This window comes from Cynara cardunculus (genome assembly GCF_001531365.2).
Source record: "Cynara cardunculus var. scolymus isolate 2C chromosome LG 10, CcrdV1, whole genome shotgun sequence".
Classification (NCBI taxonomy): domain Eukaryota; kingdom Viridiplantae; phylum Streptophyta; class Magnoliopsida; order Asterales; family Asteraceae; genus Cynara; species Cynara cardunculus.
Window position 1 is genome coordinate 5073752 of NC_037537.1, and position 20839 is coordinate 5094590.

Here is a 20839-nt window from a genome sequence, read left to right on the forward strand (position 1 = left end):
TGATATTGTAAATTTCAAAAACGTCCATTTTGTAAAGATTCCGTTATAGTCCGAGTAATATGGATAATCATAGAATAAAACAGATCGACGACAATGAGAATGAAAAAGTTAAAAGCGTCTACAAATACATTCGGAATTCGAATTCCGAAAATGAAGAAAATGATCAAACCGTTCACGCACATGTTCACTCAAACGTCGACATATGTGTTCACTCGTGCACATATGTGTTCACTCGTGCACATATGTGTTCAATTGGTTCACACAATATGTCCATTTGGTTCACACACATGTTTCAATTGTTCATTAGGTTCACACATTGTTTTGATGAAGATTATGAACCTAATTTTTCAATTGTTCATTAGGTTCACACATTGTTTTGATGAAGATTATGACCCTAATTTTTCAATTGTTCATTAGGTTCACACATTGTTCATTAGGTTCACACACATGTTTTAATCTTATCTGGATGCCGTCGCATGGTAATCCTTCCAAATTCTCAATTGTTTTGATGAGATTATGAACCTAATTTTTAGCTACTGATTTAAGATATTGATCGATGAAATTGACGGTTTCTTTATTGATTGGAAGTTACATAATAGGCTGACAAAATATGATACGTTAAGATCATTCACTTTTTACAATTATACCCTCTGAACCATTGTGAACCTAATTTTTTATTAATATGGTAATTAAATAATTAAATTTTTAGTCTCAATAAATGACAACCGTTGGATGTTCAAATCAACGACCAAGATCGGTTAACAAAGTTAACACGATAATCTTGGTTAGTATTTGAACCAGCCCCGATATAGATATATATAATTTATTAATTAATATATATAACGGGTATGTGGGGCGGGGCAGGGAGTACGATACATTTCCCCTTCTCCATCCCCGGTTTGAGACAAACGGGGATCCCCGTCCCCATCCCCGATTTAGCGGGGAATCCCCGTCCCCGATCAAGGCGGGTGGATCGGGTTCCAGGATGGGTCGGGATCCATTCTCATGCCTAACTTATTCCTATTTTTAAATATAAGGGATCAAAACAGTAAAAAATTGTAAAGCACATGAATGAGAACAACAATAAATTGAAACTCATAAGTACGAAAATAGCAATGAATTACAAAATCATATAGACGAAAATCACAACTTTTAACAAATTATTGAAACGAAAAGTGTAACCTACCCTTTAAAACATAAAAGGTATTAAAATTTGACTTTGTATTGAACGAGGAAACTATATACTTTGACTACAAATCATACTTAGGGGTCGTTTACTAAATGTTTACCTGGGTAAGTGCTTATCAAGTAACATTACCTCACCGGATCAATATAGTAAGGACCAAGAATCTTACACGGTAAGAGCGAGACAAGGACCAAGAGTTTTACCCGGTAAGTGAGAGCGACGACTCTTACCCGGGTAAGCACTTACCGGGTAAATTGTTGCATAAGATGTTGTTTTGGTGGACTAAATTTTTACCCGGTAAGTACATAATGGTGTTAGATTTTACCGGTAAGCCCTTACCGGGTAAATGTTTGATAAATGGCTCTTTAGTTCTGACTTTATCTAGAAATTCAAATGGTTCGTACATTTGATCAAACTTTTAGATTAATTACAAAAACGGTGAGAATTTTTAGTAATAAATATGGTTAGAGTTTGAAGTTCACGTTAAATATTTTGGTCAGGAATTTGATGTAATTTTTAACCGTACTTTGTCTATTAATCTCGTATTGCTTGTTAGCATCGAGTTCTACATCAATTGATGAAACTTGTATTGCGGTTTTCAGGGCTCAAAACATGCTGTATCAACCACCATTAATGGTGGTTTTGAACAAATGTCCAAGGAACTCAAATGGAGTTGTTTTTTATTTTCTTTATTAACCTGAATATCCAGCCCGCTATGCAAGCGATTCCAGAAAGACCACCCCTTTTACGATAGCCTGGACAGGAGTCACCGCATTTGAACCTCGTGGCAAAAACGGAGTTTTTTATTCCTTCTTGTATTCGAACCGTGAAGCTATTAGCTAGGCAAATCTCCATTGACCCCTAGGGACTTGAACTACTGGATAGCAAATCCAAGGTCTTATCGGTTTATATGGTTCTGAAATCTATGCAGATATTTCAGGAGTAGCATTCAAGATCACATATGTAGCCAATATTCAGTAATCACGAAAATATTTTTTTTTTGAAATATATAATATTTATATACGGCAAATGCAACAAATAAACTCATACACCCTCCTCACCTATGGTGAGGTTTGAAGCCCTAACCTCCTAGAAGGCCAAAGGCTACGATACCGCTAGGCCAAAGGCCCTTTGGTAATCACGAAAATATTGTGTATGATCTATGTTATAACTTAACCAACATTGGGCAGAGGAGATGATAGTGTAAACAGAAACTCAACCTCATTGTCGAAATTAAGTAATTTAAAGATTATACAAAGTATCTAAGACCATTGACTGCCATTCCCTATAGTTTCTGATCTATATGATGTCTCCTTTGAGGTGAAGGCTTCCACGATTCCAAAAACCGTGTTCGAAAGGATTTAATCAGCTTACAGAGAAACAAGATCATCCGCGGTGAATCCAAAGCAATGTACTTGGCTTTCTGCTTAATAAGAAAACCATTTTGTTTGTGAAAATGTAAGTGACAGTACAACGGTTGTTTTTCCATTAATATTTTTGCTAATTGTCCAAAATAACTCAAAATCTTGAAAAAGATAATGTTATTTTGCATTTTTACAAGAATGATAGTTGTAAATCGGGAAAATGCAACAAATTTTTGTTTAGTTCCTATTTAGTGTAACAAAGAATTATTTTTTATCAATCAATATAACAAAGTTTCAAATTTCCTAATTTATACCCATTTTGGTTGGTAAGCAGTTAATTTTGTAACATCTGATGACGTGGATGCCCGTATTAGAAAAGGTTATGGCAAAGTGGTAGATAAACTTGACATCCACGTCATCAAATGTTACAAGATCAACAGACTAGTCCATGTGGATCTGTCCTAGCAGTAGAGGTGTGGGTGTAATCCATATGAGTGACGTTCTGCTAATGCATGCGCTGATTTACCTCCCCTTGGGCCCGGTGAGGGGAGGGCAGCAAAATGAGTAAAAAATTGAGAATTTTGAAACTTTTTATATTAAAGAGAAAATAAATGAATCTTTCTTACATTGATTGAGAAAATAATTCTTTATTACATTAAATAGGAACTAAAGCAAACTTCGTTGCATTTTGATGCATTTTAATAAAAGGCCAAGTTGGTGTAACGAATCAATCATTGGTTATATATATATATATATATATATATATATATATATATATATATAACCAATGATTGATTCGTTACACATGTTAGAAGCTCATGAAACTGGAGAAGGCATAATGAAGGTATTACCGTTGCATAGCTTCAAAGAAATGGTGCCCCTCGTGAAGATGCTTCAATCTCATCTCCACTGCCACCGGCTGTTTCTTTGTTTCTTTGCTCAAATAAACAAGAAAGTTGATCATCTTCATAGTTCTCACTAAGAAATCCCGTTGGAAGGTTTGTTGAAGTGGTGGTTGTTTGTTTAGGACTCGATGGTGAATGCAGAAATTCCCCAGGTGATGTATGAAAAAGCATATAAGCCACAGCACGGTCTATGGGGTTTGTTTTTGTCTCTCCATCCGCGGTTCTTGCTGAGCTGTCATATACGGATGAATGGCAGTCAGAAAGCTAGATCTTCTAGGTATATCGAATCACTTTATAAAGGGTTTCATGAAAAGAACATATAAGATGACTAGCGGAAGTGCAATGAAAATACTGCATATGTTCCATATCTAGTGTCCAAGTAAAACTTATCCAAATGGAATACTCACTCTCCAACTTCCAAATTAATACAACTTTGATTTTAAATTATATTAGATAAATGTTCCTCTGAAGGTTCGACGAGATTAAGAAAAACTCATCCAAGAGCCTTAAGCTGGTCTCATGAAACCATCACTGATAGAAAGAAAGCAGTATGGTTACTAACCTTTTTGTACTAGTTAATCTTTCTTCCACGATAACACTAGCTTCATCTCTGCTTCTTCTGTTGGCATCGACTGTGTCACCGTCATATTGCCTCCGCGAAGCACTTTGAGCCAAGCGAAACAAGCTATCTCTGATACAAAGCCTTATTTCAATATCCAACTGCAAGAACACTCTTCATGAGCCTCGAAAGATCAAGAGCCATGGCATGAAAGACTCTTCCTAAATCAAAGAAGGCAGGGTWTTTTTTTYTTTTTYTTTTTTTTGGGGGGGGGGGGGAGAAGATGTATGCAAACCTACCCTCTATCCTAAATAGCAGGAAAATAATATTTCCTATGAATATGATATTTTATATTACCTTTGAGATTACATTTTGAAGTTGATGTAATATGGTATATTCCAATGTAGTTTCATCTGAATCACTCTGTTCAAGAGGTGAACTACCATCAAGAGACATGAGAGTGCTCAGATTTCCATCGATTTCCACGTTACCTCCTCTTGTAAACTGCATTTGGCTTTCGTGTAAATATTTCCCAAGATTTGAATAACCGTTACAGGAGACTTGGTGTCTAAATTGCTGCTGTTGCTTACGGACAGCAAGCAATGCCCGCATTTGCTGGCGCCTCCTTAGTTTTTCGACTTTTTCCTGAGGTGTCATCATGCTCGTAGGCATCAATGCTGTCTTTGGAGTTCTGTCTGAAATATATGAGCTCCCAGATGGTACCTGTTGATATTCTTCACCAGAATGAAATTGTGGCAATGAAGGCAACGATGAATGCTGGTTTTCCCTCAATTTGTAACCAAAGGAATGTGGAAGTGGATGCATGCACTGCTTGTACGTAGAAGACTCAGTTTGTTGAGTTCTTGCCTTCGAAGAAGAATATTTGATATGTTGTCTATAATGTCCTTCAAATTCTTTACCTTGATTGCCAAGAGAAAACCAGGGAACACAAGACGTTTGGGGTTGTCTAGTTTCACTCTTTTGGCCTTCCATTTTTTGGCTTTGCTCACCCATCTGTACATGCTAAGGAAATGAAAAGAAATATTGTCAGCTCTAACATGTGGATTCTAAAGGGTATAAAATAATACAAAATCATGGAGTAGTCATGGGTAGTTTGGTAACTTCAGTGGTTTGAGAATATGTGGAACCCTGTTAGATTACTCTCCAAAAGAGACCTTGAGGAGAAAAGATAGATTCTAACATATAATGAGGATAAATGGTCCCAAGTCTAACCGATATGGGACTCCTCCAACAAAGGTTGAAGTGGTAGAGTTTGGCTCTTATACCATGTGAGAATATGTGGAACCCCATTAGATTACTCCCCAAAAAGAGCCCTTGAGGAGAGAAGGGAGGTTCCAACAGAGGAGAAATGATCCACGTCTAGCCAAGTTGGGACTCAAAACACGCCCCCTCTAACGAAGGTTGAATGGGCAAAGATGTCCCAATGGTAGACCTTAGCTCTATATACCATGTGCATGTAAGTGGAACCCCATTAGATTACTCTCCAAAGACCCCTCGAGCAAACAAGAGGGGTTCCAACATATATTGAAGATAAAGTGTCCAAGTCTAGCCAATGTTGGACTCCAACAAGTCAACAAGCGAACAGCTATAAAGTGACAACTGTCCCACAGTAGCAACTAGTAAATTCTTCCCTCGCAATGTAGTAGGGCATATGTTTACCAAACCTTTAAGAGAACTACATGAAAAAAATCACAGAAGAAACACACCGAAGGTTACTAAAGAAAGTTCTCAGCCTATTTTTGCAGGTGTTAGATGACGGGGTTAGTTGATCTCTGCTGTTTCTCTTAGGAAATCATAAACTCTTCACTGCTGTTGCTGGTGCTGAAAAGCCATTGTCAAGAAGTTTCTGCTTCTTATAAAGTTGTTGATGCATATTGTGGTTAACGGGGTATCATTAATGGTTATCTATGGTTTACAACTTGCAAGATTCATTAACTAGTAAGGTTTTGATGATTTGTTGATTGTTTGAGATTTCCTTTGATTAAACTAAAGTTGGATGACCCTGCCATATTGTCTGTTTCACTTACAATTCAAGTGGTAAGGTTTTTGGCCAATTTGCCTTTCACTTCTTATTGAAATGGAAAGTAAAGCAGATGAAGGCACCTGGTGCTTTTGGGGGTTTAGTAATATATAATTATATATATGTATATATAGGTGCAGGTTCAAACGAGAATAGGGTGAAAATATGAGAATAGATATCAACCGTAAGATGAGATGATGTAGCGGATGTGATTAAAAGTGTGGTTTTTTGTTAAAACAAAAGAAAACCAATTTTTTAATCGAAAATTGGCGGAATACAACAAAAACTGGAGCCAAACAAATTATACCAAAAAACGAGCATTTTATCTCTTTAGTTTGGCATCCATATTGTTACAGTTTTTCATGATGTTTATTGGTGTTCTTGTATTTTGACCTTGTTCTCATTTGAACCTCCCCTGTATATATGATTATATATGTATAATATATATATATATATATATTATACATAATATATGTTTTCTACTATTACTCAATGATATTGAAAAATTTAATTTCATATAAAAACAAGAAAAAATATATATTGGTAACATATATGTAAAGCTTACAGAAATTGTTATATCAAAAGGCTCGTAACAAAGTAAAAAAAAAATAAGGCAAACTTTAAGAAGAAAAAAAAGTAAAAATCAAAAGGTCAAATAAAAGTGTTATAAAAAACTTGCTCCATAACATGCAATGGCACGCACCATGCGGTACACAGCCGCCACGGGGGTTAATGTGGCATCGGAGACGCACCTCCCACCATAGCAAGTCATGGCACGCCTTTTAGAACCATGGACTTATCTCAGAAGCAGCAACCAACAGCGAGTTCCATTAAATTCTGGGATTAGAATTACCTTGTCGGTTGCAATTTTATCTGGTATTGCAACATTGACATCACGAATCGAACAAACAAGGGTTGGGGTTCTTCCGACAATTTCTGAAGCTGACTGTGAAAACTGAGAAATCTGTGATACCTCTCCATATGTAGCTCATGTGCATAAAAAGAATGAACATGCTTAGGATTTTATCCAAACTAAACGAAAACATTAAATTTATACAATAATTACCTTTTCCTTTGGCAAATTTTCATTTTTGCCTCCACCGTACTCCAAGTTCGCCAAACTTGTGGTTGAATGACATAAGTGATCATTAGTTTTTCCATGGCTATCACTTTTTAAATCCCCTAACCGCAAATTCGGGGAGTCGATCGACAAGAGTTCAGATTTCTCTGGATAACCAATAACATCTTTAGGAGATGACCACAACGCCTCTGAATTACTAATGTTTGCATCTCCGTACACCAGGTCATCGTTGCTGCAAAACATCACTTGTGAGGATATTGGGTCAGATGAATAACTTAAGGATAAAATATAAGCACAGTACTAATCAGCTATCAATGAACTGACTACAAGTTTACTATACACAAAATCTTGATTACAATATTTGAGTTGATCTTAGCATCCATCGTTACCAACAAAGCTAAAGTAATTAAGTATATCAAGAAGAAAAAATGTGTTCTTGTCATGTGACTTTATTGAAGAGTGCAAAAGGTAACGTAAAAGCTTAAAAAACAACCAAACCAAACCAACACAGTAAATCCCATGCAAAACTTCCCAATATTCGAAAAATTAAGCCCATGTCAAGTATCTTAAAATTTTGCGACAAAATGTACATCTATTCTATTGAACTCCCTGCACAGTAAAATGAGCATGGTAAACTAACTATAGTTACCTTCTTTCCTTGCATTCTTCCTAGTAATCTCCTTATGAAGTTTTCCATTGAATAAATTATGGTGAAAAGTTCACAAATGAGTGCTTCTAGAAATACCAGAAAGAATAGATCCGAGGAAGTCATTCCACAACAATTAGTACATTACCTTAATATTCTATCTAGATCATCGAAGCTCCCCACATGGGCCCAGCGGTAATCAACAAAATTATTCGCTTCTTTGTCCTCAGGCTGATTGTCAAAAACTTGAGCACCGTCATCTACTTGAGCTTTTCCATCTGTTGGAAATCAGAACATTTTAGAACCCAAAATCTACCAACTATAAATGCACAACATACATATGTATGTGTGACGTGTATCAAGTTAGCAACTCTTGAAGAATCAGGATCGGAACTTTAAGCTACATTCATATATAATACCCGTGTGTTCCAGGTCCAATTTTGTAGCATTCGATGGAGATAAATCAGGCAGTGAGCCAAATCCATCAGTGGAAACTGTTCCATGTGTGTTATAATGTATATTGCTTCTTACTCGCGAATCAGTTATAGAAACAAGTGTCTTTTCAGTCACATTAGCAGCATCCTGGTCTGACACCTTACTGTGCTCCCCATAAGGCCCTGAAGGTTTCTCATAAGTTTCATCTGGATATGGCACAATGTGATCTTCATTTTCACCTGCCTCGTCCCATATGACATTCGCAAGCTGAAAATATTTGTGACTGTCATGTGGTGATTTATAAGTTAACCATAAGGCTTCATCTGCATATACACAAATTTTCAAACAATGCAAAGTTGAAGGCCACGTTTGGCAACCATAAGCTAGTTTTTTTTTTTTTGAGATTATTGAAAAAGGCCCCTTCGATTAGCCATAAGCTAGCTTTTCAAAAAGCTATTTCAAATAGCGTTTCAATAAGCTCTTGGGCTTTATTCCTTTTTTTCAATTATGCCCCATTTTCCAATTAATTTTCAAGATGTCCTTTTAGGTCATTTTACATTTCTCAAATTTTATAATGCCACATCAACTCTTATTGTTGTTCCTTATAATAAGAAAAACTATTACTCCAAAATTAATGTCCAAACAATGGCTTACATAGTTATATGACTCTTTTAATTTTCGTACTTATCACACTCTATTAATGTATCAATTTTTCATCAACGTGGGATTTTCAAAAACCAACCACAATGCAAAAAATTTATATACATCACTCTCAAGATGTTATCTCAATATTCTAAAGTCATCTTTTATACGGGATAAGCATACTTAAACCACATTTCAAGATTTAAGAAATGCATAACTCAGTATATTATATTCTTACCAATGTAGGAAAACTAAATAACACTATATAATTCAAGACTTTGAGGATACTCGAATTTTGTAATGACCTTAACTCTGATTGTTGTTCCTTTATAATAATAAAAAAACTATCACTCCAAAATTAGAAGCCAAACAATGAATTACATAGTTATATTGCTCTTTTAATTTTCAAAAGAATAACATGCTTATTTTTATATATAATTATCATACTCTATCAATGTATCAATTTTTCATCAATGTGGGGTTCCCAAAAAACAACCACAATGCAAGATTTTAAAATACAGCACTTTCAAAATGTCATCTCAATATTTTAAAGTCAACTTTTTATATGGAATCAGCAAACTTAACCACATTTCAAGATTTAAGAAATACTCAACTTTGTTTTCTCAATATATTATTTTCTTACCAATGTAAGAAAACTAAACAATACTATAATTCAAGACTTTGAGAATACTCAAATTTTATAATGCCACCTCTGACTGTTGTTATTTTGTAATAAAAAAACTATCACTCCAAAATTAGAGGCCAAACAATGGCTTACATAGTTATATTGCTCTTTTAATTTTTGAAAGCATCACATGCTTATTTTATATATACTTATCATACTCTATCAATGTATCATTTGTTCATCAATGTGAGATTTCCAAAAACCAACTACAACGCAAGATTTTTAAAATACATCACTCTCAAGATGCCATCTCAATATTTCAAAGTCATCTTTTTATATGGAATAAGCAAACTTAACCACATTTCAAGATTTAAGAAATACTGAAATCTCATAATAGCAATTGCAAATGAAAAGGTTGACTCATTTGAGCCAACATCATGACTTGCAACAAAAAAATCAACTCCTCTTTTCATATATATACACATTTCATTCCTTCTACTTTCTTTCTTCCCACCAATGTGGGATTAAGCAAATTTAACCACATTTCAAGATTTGAGGAATATTCAAATCTCATAGTGCCAAGTCATTCTATTTGGTTTCTCCTTTGATATAGATATATAGACTAGTTTTTATCAAACATGACTAATTTATGAGCCAACAGCTAGCTTTTGAGCTAACAATTGGCTTTTCAGCCAACAACTAACTTCTCAGCTAGTTTGCGAAACATAGCCAAAATTACTGCAGAAACTATATTTTCAGGTAAGGGTGGATGCATTGACAGTGATACTTCCTAGGTCATCATCTCTTTGCAGGGTCAAAGGGAGATTTTAGTGGAAAGACAAGGGCATTATTGGAAACTTATTTGAAAATCAAGTGTAAAATTACATGTGATTCACGCTACTTTAGCCGCAACCTGAAATCACGGGCCAGGTGGGCCGCTAACCCTTGCGTTGACCTTTACTGTAACGATATAAAATCACATGTGATCTGCACGTGTTTTAACCGTTTTCTTGTTTCCTTGTTTTGATGTTTCTTTGTTTTGACCATATAAATATAGATATATATATATATATATTATATATATATACATACATATATATATATATATATATATATAAAATACCAAATTATTCACCAAGATAAAAGGGGATTTAGGATTCTAGTATTTCTAGGAGAATTAGGATTTCTGCTTAACTAAATCATTCTATAGAAATGGTGTCCACTCTATAGAAATTCTAGTGATCAATTCTAGTCTCTAGTACCCCTTAAGAGAATATAAGATCCACACACACAATTTAGATGATAGGAAAGGAAAAAACATCAACTACTATTTACAAGTAGCATCGTTCACATGAACATGATTAAAAGAGAAAAAATAAGGCTTAATAGCAGAACATGGGCAATGATTCTAACGCAAAAAGTAAAAATTCATATTCTGAAGAATAGATCCATGAAATTTGACATCAAAATTGGCTAAATTGCAACTGAATCAGCAAATGAAGGAATTTCTGCATACCTGTTCGTCGTCCCAATCAAACATCGCTGTAGTTTTTGCCAAACAATTCACCTTCCAAGCTCAATAATCCGACAACCAAGTAGCAGCACTCACTTCTTAACCCGCACATCGCCGATTATCAGCAAATTTGAACAGAACTTTTATCTGAACATCAGTAAAACATTCAAAACTGATTACAACACCCAGAAGCTATAACAACCAAGATGCAATTTTCAGTTCTTGCAGGGCTTAGCAGAAGGGTTAGAGAGAGAAAATGAGGAAAGAGAGAAGTGGGTCACAGACAGGTTAGCAGAATGAGAGGTGGAAATTAGCTGAGAAAGGACGAACAAAGTGTGAGGTGGAGTTTATGGTGTATCTAGAATATGTGGTGAAGAAAAGCATGGATCAAAATGAGGGTTGTAATTGGAGGATTGGATCGTATAATTTTGAAATTTCCCATTTTTAGGTTGTGATCTTCACCTTTTGATTTGCATTTGGGTGGCAGGTTATGTGGGGGGAGTCTTCTTGCGGGTCGATTTTCACTAATGGCCTACCCCATACCAAGTGGCCACCTTTATTGTCTACCCATTTAAAATAATCATTTATTTCTCATGCTCCCAAAGAAGCTTTCGGGAGTTTAGATGACAACCGAAAATATAGTTGAATAATCAAGGTTGATGACTTTACTTTTTCTAAATGTTAGAAAGTTATTTATCTTTTTTTTTATTCATTTTTCTTTAATTTTTTTTTTAATTTTTATAAATATTGATTATTCATTTATGTTTGCATTTAATATAATACTTTCATTTTTCCTAACTCTTCTTTATGAATTGTTCATCATTTAATCTATTTTTCTTCATCTCCATCACTTGATTTGTTTTTCATTTTCATAAATTGTTACTTTTCAACAAATATATTTTCAAGTTTATTTTGGGAAGACTAATTCAGGTATGCATTCCTTTTTATTTTTGTTGAGATTTTAGAATTTTGTTTTTTTTTACTTTTCTCTTATATAATTGTCCTAAGTTTTTTCAATGAAACAAAGTGTTTGTTCTTGACAACATTTTTTGAGTTTTCATGGCAACAATGGTTCGATTAATGATCTGATGATGGAATCTTGAAAGTACTACCAACCATGATGTAGCATCAACAAACTTCAACATGTTTTTGTAATGATTATCTTTTTCAAGTATACTTTGAGAAAACTAATGTGTGTATGTATTTCTTTTGACTTTTTTTGAGATTTTAAAGTTTTTTTTGTTATAATTTTTTATGTAGCATCACCAAACTTCAACATGTCCTTTTTTAATGGTTACATTTTTTTTTCCAAGTTTATTTCGAGACGATTAATCCGAATATGCAATTCTTTTTAATTTTGTTGGGATTTTAGAGGTTTTTTTAACTAATGTCTGAGGTGGCCTCTTCTAAAGCCTCCTCGTTTTTCTTTTTTCTCCTTCATTCTCTCAATATCCACTACTATTTTTTTTTTTTGTCAATTTATATTTTTTTCTTAAATGTTTGCATTCAACTCCAAACCATTCATCTTCTTCTATATTAATTCTAATGACATAACTCCAAACCATTCATTTTTTTCCAATAAATCATATATTTTTATATATAAAAACAACAATTATTTATTCATCTTCATCTCTCACACCCTCTTAAATTCTATCTCAATCCTATACATCTCTAAATTTATTTTATTTCTCTTTGATTTTTCTTCTATTTTACTATTAATAATATTCATAGGGTTTTTTTATTTTTTTCACTTCTCCCGTAATTTTATTTATGTTTGTATCGTTAATTAGATTGCATTATAGTTTTTATGCATTATAGTTTTTATGCATTATGTCATGAAGATTTGAAGAAGTCTTCAAGTTCAATATTTGATTTTTTGGTAACAATATAAGGTAATAATTTTATATTGATTAGTTTTATGATTTTGATTGCATTATAATTTTATTTATGTTTGTATCGTGATTTTTGTTTGCAATGTAACTCTTATGTATTAGGAGATGATAAAAAATATTCAAGTTCACTATGTAACTTTTACTTATGTTGAATGTTTTTTGGTTTGCAGGTTTTCGAGTTCTTTAACGTTTATATATCAAGTCTTGAAATTTTGAATTTTTCAAGTTTGGGTTATGGGAATTTATGATTATGATCTAAGGTAAGGATTTTATGCAAGTTTGTTTTGTAATTTAGAGTGTATTAGAATGTTATGTATATTTGTATCAAGATTTTGATTGGATTATATTTTTAAGTATGTTCTTATCGTAAGTTTAGTCGTATTATAATTTTATATATGTTCATGTTGTGATTTTGATTGCATTATAATTTTATCTATTGGGTTATAAAAATTTAAAGTCTTTAAGTTTGTTATGTAATTTTTTACATATCGTATGGTTGGTCCATTCACTATTGTGTTTTTAAAGTCAAGGTGTGTGTTGAGGATGAAAAATGGTACATGTACATCATCCTTTGAAGGAGACATATCTTTATATGTAGTATTTTTTATTCTTGAGTTTGTGTCAGATTCCTTAATATTCTTATCATTATTATTACTCATATTATTTAGTTTTACAACTTTATTACTAAACAAATATCTCTCTCAATATATATATATATATATATATATRTGTGTGTGTGTGTGTGTGTGTATATATATATATATATTAAAATTTCACTAACTATATTTTATTTAACTTTTTCGAATTATTTGAATACGATTTGTTGATGATTCTATTAACAATCAATATATATTTATATAGACAATCCTCAAATCATTAATCAAAGTACTCATACTACCGCGCAACGTGTGATTCCCATACTAGTTATATGTAATTTTATATGTAGTTATGAAACACAGTTGATAATAGAATGAGTGGACGATCTAGAATGCGTTCTCAAGTCAAAGTTTTGAGGATCACATGTAATTTTAAACATGATATTATAAAATCAAATGTGATTCAGTTGTTTTCATATTCTTTTATTTAGTTATTGTTTTCATATGAACCTGACTTTTATTTGATAGCAAGTTAATATTTATTCAGCATAACAATTAAATAACAGTTTAACCTAATTTATTCAGACAATTAAATCTATATAAGACTTAACAATAAAACAACCGAACAACCTCTAAATCTTTTTAGCTATTTTATCTCTTCTATTTGTCAAATAAACTTTTTCTACCATTTTTGTAATATGACTTTAAAATCAATTTTGATCTAAAATGATTCAATTAATAATACTAGTTATTTTTAATATTTATGTTGGTCTCTTGAGGGTCTACAAGATATGTATAACAGTTGGTAGAAGGGGGGGGAGAATACAAACACAAGATTTTCAAATTTAAAATATATATTAATAAAAGAAGATCAATATAAATTTTACAAGACTGTTTGCGGAAAGATAAGGTAAGAAAAAACGTATCTAAACAATTTGTGGTTATACACAGAATCTTAGCAAATAAGAAAATATATGCTAGTTCTTTTACTTAAGCTTCAAGAATGCTCAAAATAAGAATTAGGTTAAGAGAGTGTGTTGCGCGCGCACTCTGCATGGAGAAGAAACACTTCTATTTATACTCATTGCATTAAATGCACATTTAATGCAATATGGTAGGGTTAGAGTGCGTATCAAGCCTTAAGAGGAAGGCTTGTCATTTGCTATAGTGAATAGTACAAAAAGCCTATTCATGAGCAGACATCCTTACCTAAAGTTGATGGGTAATAGAGTCAACTAGTCGACTCCGTACCGTACTAACATTTACAAAGGGTAAGGGTTTGTCCTTTGTGTGTATAAGGACAAGACAACAACAATCGTGCATGTCAAGCTTCCTTCGATCGTTGAATGCTGGAATAACCTGGAGGTCTCTTTAGCATTCGCTGAGGCTTGAGCAGTCTTCACACATATGTAGACAGACTTGTAATCACTTAGTACCGCTTCAGATCATGTACTCGCCAGTCTCTAATCTTCAGTTTCAGTCTTCGACATTAGTTGAAGGTTCTTTGGTGTAAGTATTGTCTTCTTGAAGTATCGTTGTCGCTGATTGAATTACAATACAAGTTCTTCAGCGATCACTGAACAGGCTCAGTGAAGATCGCTGGAACTGAAAAGACAGAAACACAAATACTTCGTATAAGTGAAAAGGGATTATCATCAAATCACTGAGAGAGATAATCAACAATCTTCCCCTATTTGATGATAACAAGACAACATAAAGAAAGTTGTCTAATTAAATAACAGTAAGGAAAAGTTACATATAAAGTACATGTCCCTTTTTACTATTTTGGGATCTTTTTCAATGATTCAGTCTTTGCTTAAGGATTTTTCTTAAGTCATATTTAAAAGAAAATTACAAGGATGGAAACTGAAACTGAAAGCTTATTCACTAACTTATAGATTGTCAGTGAATGTAAAAAGTAACTCTGGAACTCATAGACTTGTGTCCCTGTTACTTTTTTTCAGGGATCTTTTTCAGTGAAGTACAAGAAATACTCATATTATTATCATTGGAAATATTACAAGTAGTTCAGTACATGTCTAATACTTACAGACTAGAAGAATAATCACTGAAAGTAGACATAGTAAATAGATTTACAAGGAAAATTGAACAACATTACAAAGAGAAACTAATCTAGACACTTAGATCTATGCAGCTAGGTACATCTTCACCAAGGTTCTTTCGACGTAGGCATTCTCTTTGTATCTTCAAGTCCACGACTTTTCCAGGCATGCTACATCTATCCAGAGTAAGAGGTAAACCAAATGACCCATTGGACATAGATGTAGCTCTGACATTCTCGGAAATCTAACTTCACCTTCATAGTCAAGAAATATAACTCCTGACTCGGGTTTGAAATGCACAGAGTTGGGTGCATAGGGACCCTTGTCTGGCAAGTCGAGATTTAGCATAGAAATATCTATACTCTCATGTTACTTCAGAATTTCATCTAAGGAGAACCTTGTTTCATGTTCGTTCCTTAGGAATGGTCCATCATTAGGATTAGAGAGTTTTTTCTTCTTCTTCTTTCCACCTTTCTTCAGAGAGGGCCTGTCAGGGACTGCGACATACCTGGATATCCGTTTGATGAGATCGTTGATGATGTCTTCGATAATCGGCTTATGTATTGACTTGGATCGCTGAATGGCTTGCTTGATCTCCAGCCATTCGCTGTATCCATAGCGGCTAAGGTAGGAAGGGTACTCGGTGATAGTATCGAGATTGTCCCTGGTGATGAGCATTGAGACCAGTGTTCCACCGTCTTTTGAACGTCCACTGATGCTGACGCTGATGATCGGGCAGGGACTGACTCTCTTCTTCAGCTTTGCTTCGCTCCAGCGCTTGTCCTTTTCGACCAGCTTCAGGTTCTTCTCATGCACTACTTCTGCAATGGAAAGAAGTTTAGCCAGGGCTTGGACAACGTTCACCTTCTTCTTGGACTTTCTCTTGGGGAGAATCTTCTCAGCTAGTGACTTGGCCAGCTTTAAGTTGTCTTCAGTCTGCTTCCTCTGAAGCTCTAGCTCTTCTTCATCCCTTAATGCCTCGAGTCTTTCAGCTTCTGAAAGCAAGTCAAACTCATCACCACTAGAGGTACGAAGAGGGATTTTTACTCTAGTCTGGTCGAGTGACTCCTTTAGCTGATCCATCTGCTGGTCGGTGGGAGCACTGGAGACAGGGTTTTCAGGGACCCACTTCAGTCGACCGCAGGCAGTTGACGGAATTTGAAGTTGATAAATTGAAGTGACTACTACCTGAGAGGTAATGTCTTCAAACAAGGGTTGAGGGATATTGAACAATACCTTCAGATTCCCTTCTTCAGCAACCGCTTTGCCTTTCGACTTGTGGCCCTGGTTCGTTGATGGAGCGGACTCTTCTTCCCTTTGCTCCCCCTGGGATGCAGATTCTCTAAGGGTGACTCCCTTGGTGGCAGTTGTTGGCTTCTGATACTGGATGGTAAAGTCATCTTCATCATCGTTTTCATCATCACCATCTAGGTCACTTCCGGGGTCTGGGATAACGGGTTCGTCTTCTTCATCGTCTTCATCTTCATCATCATCATCACCAGCAACGGGTGCACATGTGATGGGAAGATCATCCATTGGGATGGCATCAACCGCCTCAGCTGAAACAGCTTCGGTGGTCGGGATTACAAGAGCAGCAACAACTTCAGCTCTAGGAGCTTCAACTTCAGCTGCAAGGAATGCTGGACCAGCAGCAGCAGATTGTCCAGCAGCGTTGGACCTCATCTCCCCCTCTCTAGCTAAGACTTGAGAGTATAAGCTAGAGAGTTCGTCCACGCGCTGATGCTGGAGAACCATTATTTTCTCTAGCCTTGACAGAGCACTGGCTAGAGTTGTCGTTGCTTCACGCGTCTCATTGAGCAGAGCTCGATCATCAACAAAGAAGGAAGGCAGGATTACTGGAGCTGGTTGACGGACAGCATCAAGGATCTGCAGAAGAAGTTCCGTCTATTGAAGAGAGATAGAGCATGAGCATCATCAGCCCTGCTGGAGAGAACAGTAATGGCTTCAATGTTGGCTCGAACAGCTTCTTGGAGAGTCGAGAGATGACTCTGTACTTCTTGAACATCTGTTTTGAGAGCTGAGAGGTCTGCATCAAGTTCTGCCTTGCGGGGCATCTCTTGGTGAACTCTTGCAGTAAACAAAATCGACAGCTGGGAGAAGGAGCTTGACATCCGATGCCATGTCGTAATCCTCGTCTTCTTCGTCGTCAATGGCGTCATCCTCCCCATCCTTTTCCTTCTCTTCCCCGTCTTCTTCTTCCTCTTCTATATCAACAGACTAGGGCATAGAAGAAGGACCTGCAAGAGATGAAGGGTGAACAACAAGAGGCTCAGGGTTAGAAGAAATGAAAGAGTAGGAAGATGGAATACTTAAGGGGCCATCAATGACATCCAAAAGGATGCCAGTGAGCAAAGATATCCTCAAGAGGATGGACATATGTATGCTGAGGAGCATCGAGAGGAGCAACCTTAAGTCCAGTGGTGTGTGTTTCAGTATCAAGGAGGACAGTCGCTGATACGTCATCAACACGTGTGAAGACCAAAGAAGAAGGAGAATAGAAAATGGTTGAGAAGACGTGGGTGTTTAGCGGTGGGGGCGCTGATATCCACACCTTCAGTGATTTGGGTCACTAAGGCGGTTAGGGTTGATGCCACTGATACGACAGTGATGGAGGAATCACTGAAGAGCTAGGAGGGTTAGCTAAAAGTGCCTCGGGTTTATGGTTGGTTTCAATAGCTGAAACCTATCGAAAGGTTTCAGCCAGAGACGTAGATATCCCCTTTTTGGCCTTCTTGGCTCTCTGAGGAGAACCAAGAGTTGGTTGAGAAGGTCGCTTGGAGGAGGTTTTGGTGGTTGGGCCAGACGCGGGGGGGTTTACCCTTGTCCTTGCCACCCGAGGAATCTGGTGTAAGGCACTACCTTTTCTCGTTGGTGCTTGTTCAGCTTTTGCACCAGGTCATTGAAAATGACCGCAACATAATTTATATTGCGACACTGAATCGCAGAAACGCCAATCATCAAGGCGATCCTGGATGAAGTGAGAGAACATGTATTGCCAGATAGGTGACATCATGTTCTTCTCAATCTTCGATAAGGACTTCATGGGAGCATTTGAGTCCTTCTTCATTGGTCATTGATAAACAATGGCATCGAGACACTTGATGATCTCGGCCGTTGTGGGTTCGCTGTCGAAGGGGGCTTTGGGAAGGCGAAGAGCCGTCCTCATCGTATTCACGTCAAACTTCACTTTCATGCGATTGAAGGTGAAGTTGACCTGTTCAACTTGGCGACCATGCCTGTCTTCGACATCCACCACCTCAGCAATGAACCAGAACTGCTGTAGAAGTTCCTTAACCATGATGGGTTCATGGTTGAGAGCAAAACCAACCGACGACTGTTTGAGGAAATCAGCCGCCTCTTGATAGTCCGCCTTGGAAGAAGGGATGTCCAACAAGGCAATATGGTTGTTGGCCTTGAAGGACACCTCATCGAGAGAGAAATTAACGTTCTTGGCAGCCATCTGTTTTTAGTAAGAATAAGATAAAACAGATTGTTAGTAAAACCAAGATTTGTTATGGAGAAGAATATACGTAAGTTTTTGAATCAATAAAAACTTCTTTTGAAAAATCCTTAAAGAAGGATTAGGGTTTTTCAAGTAGAATGTGTTTACAAAAATATGATTATAACCAAGTAAGAGTTGGTTAAGTAATCATCGTTGTTTAATATTTCAAGAGAACAAGTTTCTTGAAAAGATTAAACATATTTCTTAGAAGAATTTAAGAGAAGAAGTATTGACCTTAAGAGTTTAGAGAATAAGGTCGAGAGGTTCTTGAGAAGTTGAGAGAGATTTCTTGCTTTGGAAATTTTGACAGAGTTTCGTCTTTGAAATTTTGAAAGCGTAAAGAGAGAAGTGGAGGAGAGGTATCATATTTATAGGTAGGAGGAGAGAGAACAATATGAGAGAGAGAAAAGACGACGGTTGAGGAAAGGGGCCATGATGAAAAATGGCACGTTCTCATCCATGATTAGATGGCATTAAATGAGGTAGCGTATGACAGTACCTTTTTGCGCGTCTCAAAGCATTGCGCATAGTAAATAGAGAATGTCGTCATTAAGATGATTCATTAATTATTTTCTTTTAAAAACGAAAGGTTTTAAGAAAACGAAGAGTCATATAGTGTTTAACTAAACGCTGAAACGACCTTTTAAAACATTTTTATCAGTGAAGTTAGAATTCTTCAGTGATAGTTTTAAGCCATCAGTGTCAGTGATAAGAGAATCACTGTAACTGACATTTAAAAAAAATTGAATCACTGATCAAAAGGATTCATTGATAATTTTTTATTTTTAAGAGAACAAGTATAAAGATAATAAATATGGTCAGTGATATAAGAATCACTTAAACCAATTCTTAAAACATTTTAGTCACTAAAGAGGAAAAGCTTCAGTGAAGGTTTTAATTTTTGAAGAAAAAGAGAAGAGTAATCATACCTTATAGAGAATAGATACATTTACTCAAAAGTTCAGTGTCAGAGATAGAACACTGAATCTTTCACTTACTGAGTGATGCTAATAGCTGAAGATTATTCTTTAGTGTTTACCATCCCCATTTCGCTGATCAAGATGTTGAATCTTGTCTCATCAACTTGGTGAAAAGGTCAGCGAGCTGGTACTCAGTTGGAACGAAGTGAAGTTCAATATCACCATTCATAACATGATCTCTGATAAAATGATATCGGATCTCAATATGTTTGGTTTTGGAGTGAAGTACAGAATTGTTTGCAATTGCGATAGCAGTAGTGTTGTCGTAATAGATAAAAACCTTTAAAAATTGAAGATCATAGTCCATTAGTTGGTTTTTCATCCAAAAAAATTGGGCACAACAATTACCAGCGGCTACGTATTCAGCTTCAGCTGTTGATGTGGACACTGAGTTTTGCTTTTTGCTTGTCCAGCTAACCAACTTTCCACCTAAAAGCTGACAGCCTCCAGTGGTGCTTTTCCTATCAATTTTGCAACCTACAAAATCACTATCCGTATAACTAATTAGGTCAAAGCCTGAACCTTTAGGGTACCTGGTCGGTTATATTTCACACCTCTAGACTAATGAAATTGGGCCAAAAAGCAAGTATACCATAHGGCCCAATGTCGTCTTTCCAAGTAATAAGTGGTACAAGTACCGAGTTATCGTCCACAGGGACTGTAGCCGAAGTTAGATTAGAGTCTAATGAAAGAGATGATTTCAGAAGGCGATTTTGAAGACTTTTCTCTGATTTTAAGGTTATCCAAAACAGAATACAGAATAAATAAAAGAAGCAAGGGTGTGAGAC

At 35.6% G+C, this 20839-nt stretch overlaps 1 protein-coding gene across 1 annotated transcript; it reads right to left on the reverse strand.

Annotated features, from left to right (window-relative positions):
* Window positions 1–2388: 2388 nt before the first annotated feature.
* LOC112519649 (protein LNK2) lies at window positions 2389–11301 on the reverse strand. Its single transcript, XM_025127866.1, has 9 exons — window positions 11001–11301; window positions 8202–8484; window positions 7931–8060; window positions 7122–7368; window positions 6909–7001; window positions 4372–5037; window positions 4018–4175; window positions 3402–3687; window positions 2389–2609 (listed from the first exon to the last, which is right to left on the reverse strand). Exons 1-8 carry the CDS (start codon window positions 11022–11024, stop codon window positions 3414–3416), a joined length of 1875 nt encoding a protein of 624 aa, XP_024983634.1. The 5' UTR covers window positions 11025–11301; the 3' UTR covers window positions 2389–2609; window positions 3402–3413.
* Between the last annotated feature and the right edge of the window lie 9538 nt (window positions 11302–20839).